The following is a 5,304-nucleotide window of genomic DNA, read 5'->3' on the forward strand; positions in this document are numbered from 1 at the left end:
CTCTGATGACATTTGTCCCACCCTGATCCAGGTGACCTTTCAGGAGACGGTGACAAGCCTCATCCGCAGGGCCTTGGACCAAAATTTGTTGCAGCATGAGGATGTGGACAACTTTGAGCTGCTGTATATGATGTCTGAGGATGAGAGTAAGTAGGACAATCAGACAGTGGGGAGACATGATCCACAGTGGGCTCAGGATAACTGACAGCCAAGAGAAAGTGGGCCTTGGCCCCAAAATACCAAAGTGTGATGGGCCTGGCGGAGACTCTCAGGGGTTGTGGGTGTTTTGTGGTATAATCCTTGAGTGCCACCTAACAATTCTCTCCACTTCGCTCTGCAGAAATCAAGGTCTCTGACCACTCACTCGTGTGTCTGTCCATGAATCTGGGAGTACAATATTTCATCGTGAGGAAACGCCCCCAGGTCAAGGGAAAGGAGGTAAACACCTACCTTATTCAAGCTGTGCATGTGCTGCCATTCCACTCCGACCTGAGGAAATAAGAAGCCTCAGCACCTGGACATATTTGCTGGAAGCCCATAGAGCCAACTGACAGTGTGGGGTGGCTTTCTGTTTCTGGGTTTGCTGATGTTCCATCCCCCACAGTTCTCAGAATCAACCTGCAAGTCCTCCAGGCCGCTTTCCCACAAGCAGGTGGGAGACACCTGCTTAATTCGTGTCCACTTAGAAACACAAAGTCCAGAGATGGCCAAGAGTGTTCTGGTAAGCCTGGGAGCAGGGGTGTCCCGTGGTGCTTACACCTGGGTGGGGAGCAGACACTGGTCCAATACCATGGACTACTCATGCCCTCTTGAATTTGGAGCTTCTGGATGATCAGGAGGATAGATGGGAATCAAGAAGGGAGAGGTCAGTGTGAAGGGCTGGAGCTGAGATGAGCGAGTGCAGCAGCTTGTCCACTGCCATGTCTGAGGGAGTCTGTGTGTCAGGTGGCAGCATGCAGTCCAGAAGGGCAGGGACAGGTATGGGTGACAGATGAGAATAGGACAGGAACTAGGTTGCAGGTTCCCTTGTATGGGATGCTGACGTCTATGGAGGAGGACAGCAGTGTGAGGTTCTCCGTGTTCCTTGAACAAGGAGCTGAGAGAGTCTCTCTGCAGAGTCGATATGGATGTGGAGCAAGCACACTAAATGTCCAGGTAACCCAATGACCACCCTTGCCGGATGAGGTGCCCTCCTACATCCCAGCCAGCACTGAGCCTCTGGAGGCCAGGAGCTCTCGTGGCTATCTTTCAGCACTCCTGTGTGTGGTCATGTTCCTGGGTCTGTTTTTGGCCCTGGCAATCCAGACCAAAGCCTCTAGGTTTTGTGCCTAGGCCATTCCCAATGCCGCCTGCATCCTCGGGCATACCTGGGATCTTGGAGGCTATTGTCCCATTCCTCCCAACTTGTGGGATGAGATTGCATCTGTATGCAGGTAGTGGGGTCCTTTCACTCCGAGAGGAGTGCAGCTCCACAAAGAGCAATGGCAGGCCCAGGAAGTCCTATGTACAAGGATTGGGCTAGTAGCCTGTGGGAAGAGCCCACACGATGAGCAGGAGGTCAGCCTCAGGTAGTAGGGTCATGGGTGTTGCACTTGTATTTAGAGCGGAGGTGCCTCCAGAATGCCCCTGCCCACTGTCCTTGAGTAGTCACTTCAAGGCCCATTTCCTGAAGGCCTGTCTCCCATGCTGCTCCAGGTGACCTGCCAGGATAGGGCTCCTGTTGTCATCCGCAGCGCCCTGGACCTACACTTCCTTACTGAGGAGAATCCAGAGGATTATGAGCTGGGCCAAATCATCTCTCGCCGTCAGAGTAAGTGAGACAATCAGATAGCAGAGAGCAAGGGTCAGGATGTGGACTCAGGTCAACTCTTAGCAACAAAGAGTAGTCTCTGACCCCCAAGAACACTCCAACAGGTGTGTTGGGTTCGTGCACAAAGCCAACTGCACTTCTGCTGGTGGAAGGTCTTGAGGTCCAATAGTATACCCCAGTGGATATTGCGGCTCCCCACCAGGTGCCCTCCCCTGGACATGAACAGGCATCCAAAGCTGACATCTTTGAGGAGTGAGGAGGAAAGCCTCTCTCCAGGAGCAGTATGTTTTCATGGTCTGGGATAGGAGTGGTTTCAAAGGAACATGGGAATGCATGGGCTAAAGAGGGAACTGGCATTTTGTGGACTGAAGCAGTACTATTGAAAGCCTTCTGTGTGACCAAAAAACCACTGCCTGGGCAGAGCATTGCCAGGATTCTAGCAAGCAGTAACAGGATGAAATTGGGAAGAAAACACAGCCTGGGAGACAGCCTGAATCATCTGTTTTTGCATAAATTCCATGGTCTTACGCACCTGAGTCCACTAGGCAAGGAGTGATCACAATAGCCAGGTTGTGATCCCTAACTAAAGTCAGATGAGGGCTTCCTGAGCACTTAGCCACAGAGCTCATCTGATAATAATGCCAGCGCTTTTTTGTTGGTTGGTTGGTTGGTTTTTGTGAGCCAAACACCACAGCAGCCATTATCCCAGCCTATGTACCCTGAAGACCACCATCCCTATGAGTTCTAGGATCACTTGTCTCCTATCTTAACCTACTGTTAGGTTAGTAGAGTCTATGGAAGAGGAAGTCTGCCTGGGGCCTTGGTAGCCTAAGAAATTCATAGCAGAGATCTCCACATCCAACCCAGAAGGGATGGAGAACAGGCTCTAGGTTAGAGGAGGGCGACAGGAAACACATGTTCAGAGGAAGGAGAAGCGGCTGTTGTATTCCCCCACTCGGGGTCATGGCACCACTGGGCCATACACCATGTTGGAGGGAAGCAGTCCCTTTGCTGGTCTTTGGAACCATTGTTCTCAGTAGGGCAGTATTTGGAATGTGGCCTCCATTCTCAGAAGCCTGGTTCACATGGAGGCGGGCTCCACCAACGCAGAAGCATGGCTCTAACGTGGTATCCGTGCTGGTCAGCCTGTCCTCACTGTGGCCATACTTGAGGAAAATAACTCAGAGGAGGAATCCTAGGCCTTTTCTCTGGGTTTCATAGCTTTCTCTTTGGTTGTGCACTGAGGCTGTCCATAAAGCTCTAGTGTGTGGCAGTGGAGAGCTCCTCAGCCCTTGCCACAAAGGCATAGACTGGGAGAGAGAGAACGAGGCTGGCAGAGAGGGAGAGAGAGAAAGATGGAGAGGGAGGACCTCTACTTGGAGAATGAGGATTCAGTGGAGCCAACAGGAACAAGGTACTGTTGCCCAGGGCACAACCCTGTTTAGGTCTTCCTCCAACCATGCTCAACCTTTCTTCCAGTCCCTCCCACCCCCCAGTAGTGTATTCATCTTGAATGAGAATTTCATGTTGACATCAGAGCACTCACCATCCAATGCTTCCCTCCAAACCCACCTATGAAGATGGCTCACGTGGGGACTGAATCTTCGGCACAGGAGCCTTTTGTGGGAGATTTCAGATGCCAACCCTAGTGGTGTGCTTTGGCAGATGCAAGAGGACCTGAGATATTCTGGAGTCCAAAGCCTTTGGTAGGAACAGACATTAGGTCTGTTGAAGTGCTCTGCCTAGTTCTTCCTCAGGGAGGACTGTGGAGGCTGTCTTTGTTGGTATTGGTGCTGAATTGGAGAGCTCTCAGGTGTGTGGCTCTGGCCTTTTCTGGCACAGGCTCTCAGATGTTGGCGTGTCCTAGGGAGCACCTCCTGAGTGCCACCTTCTTTTTGTACACCCCTCTCTCCCCAGAGCTGAGGATTCCAGCAGAGGCCAACGTATTTTATGCCAAGAATCCTCACAAAAAATCCAACTTTGTGCTGAGGAAAAGGAGCCTCTCCCAAAAGAATGATGGGTGGATCCAGCCTCAACCTCCCTCTCGTCCTGGAAAGAAGGCTCCAGCCCTCCTGAGGATGCTTGCAAAACCATTCTGCTGCTGTGTGCCTGGGCGGGGCTGAGGCAGCCCAGGAATATTTACATTGATTACTATTTTCTTCAAAGTTTGAATCTATAGTTTGCCATTGTCCTTGACCTTGTTTAGTAACACAGTTGTTACTCTATCCTGTATTTGTTGTTTCCATTAATATATTATTATTTTAAAATATATATGTTTTTGTTACCTGATCTACTGTGATGATTTGAGTATACTAAATGTAGCAGTGATTCCTAAAGGACACATCCAAACCAACAGGAAGGAATGTTTCATTCTATCAGCAAGAACTTTGGTTTTTAGGAGTTTGGCAGATGGCATTATCTGAGTCAGTTTTCCAATGGGGGCAATGAAGTATCAGCTATGATGGTACAAACACAAACAAAGACACACAAACACACACAAGAGCACACACACTCACTGAGAGATAGATAGACAGATGGAGTTGGTCTCTGCTGAAATACTTTGGAGACATGGTTCTGATTTCTCCCCTTTTGGAGGGAGTATTTTCAATTGCACAAGGTGCCTTCGAAATGAACCCATGTCTGAGGAAGACATGCATGTGTACTTCACATGCCACTTTTCACATAGCAGGAAGGTCATGTAATATTTTTCATGCAGCTGTCTTTTGACTGTGAACCATCCCATGAGGTCAGCTGTGGGATTTTCAACTTGTAGCATCACAATGGGGATCCACTCTTTGGATTTGGGGATATTTCCGATTTTCTTGATTCAGATTGGAATGATATATATATTAGTTTTTGATGAAAATTCTGCATTTGATGGTAATGAATGTCGTGCATCTAGGAATCTGTAGAGTGCAGACAATGAATGGATGCCTACTGTTGTCTGGACTGGTCTGAAAAGTCCTGTAGCATCTGAGCATGTGTGAGGGCTGTACAGGTCTTGCAAAAAGTCCAGGTCAGATGATCCTGCACAAAGCTGAACTCCTAGTGGTCTCCACAACAGTGTAAGGGCCAAGGAGAAACACACTTCCACACAGAAGTTGGGAAGCTACCTTATGAAGGTGATCATAGGTACGGGATTATTAATATATCCAGGTTGGCATCTATTATTTTTTTAGCTTTTGACTTTCGCAGCTGTGGGCATCTTGACAACCATCAACTCCCTGTAAGCACAGACAACTCTATAAGAACCTGAGGATAAATTTCCCTGTGCATGTCCCCTTGTGAAACTGCTTAAGCACCGCCTGGTTTACACACAGGTGGAATTTCTAGGTCAAAGTGTACATGTTTACTTCTTTGACTAAGCACTGCCAGGTGGCTCCTCTGCATAGCTCTACCTGTGGCCAGGATTGTATTATCTAGCTTTCTAACTTTTGCATGTTGAGTAGATACATAGTGGGAGCACACTGTTTTTGTTGGTATTTTTCTTGGTA

General features: G+C 48.9%; 1 protein-coding gene across 1 annotated transcript; it reads left to right on the plus strand.

The window, feature by feature from the left end:
• The first annotated feature begins 375 nt into the window (after positions 1 to 375).
• On the plus strand, positions 376 to 4,001 carry LOC144249560 (ral guanine nucleotide dissociation stimulator-like). Its single transcript, XM_077791673.1, has 4 exons — positions 376 to 438; positions 605 to 721; positions 1,696 to 1,810; positions 3,728 to 4,001. The coding sequence occupies exons 1-4, from the start codon at positions 379 to 381 to the stop codon at positions 3,931 to 3,933; spliced, it is 498 nt and encodes a 165-aa protein (XP_077647799.1). The 5' UTR covers positions 376 to 378; the 3' UTR covers positions 3,934 to 4,001.
• Positions 4,002 to 5,304: the final 1,303 nt, after the last annotated feature.

This window comes from Urocitellus parryii, chromosome 12 (assembly GCF_045843805.1).
Source record: "Urocitellus parryii isolate mUroPar1 chromosome 12, mUroPar1.hap1, whole genome shotgun sequence".
Lineage (NCBI taxonomy): Eukaryota > Metazoa > Chordata > Mammalia > Rodentia > Sciuridae > Urocitellus > Urocitellus parryii.

What these genes read in the sequence shown, in the direction of transcription:
- LOC144249560 (XM_077791673.1), top strand. Translation starts at nt 379, where the DNA reads ATGAATCTGGGAGTACAATATTTCATCGTGAGGAAACGCCCCCAGGTC. An exon ending in CCCAGGTCAAGGGAAAGGAG is followed by an intron (nt 439 to 604) that starts GTAAACACCTAC and finishes CATCCCCCACAG; the next exon opens with TTCTCAGAATCAACCTGCAA. An exon ending in AGATGGCCAAGAGTGTTCTG is followed by an intron (nt 722 to 1,695) that starts GTAAGCCTGGGA and finishes ATGCTGCTCCAG; the next exon opens with GTGACCTGCCAGGATAGGGC.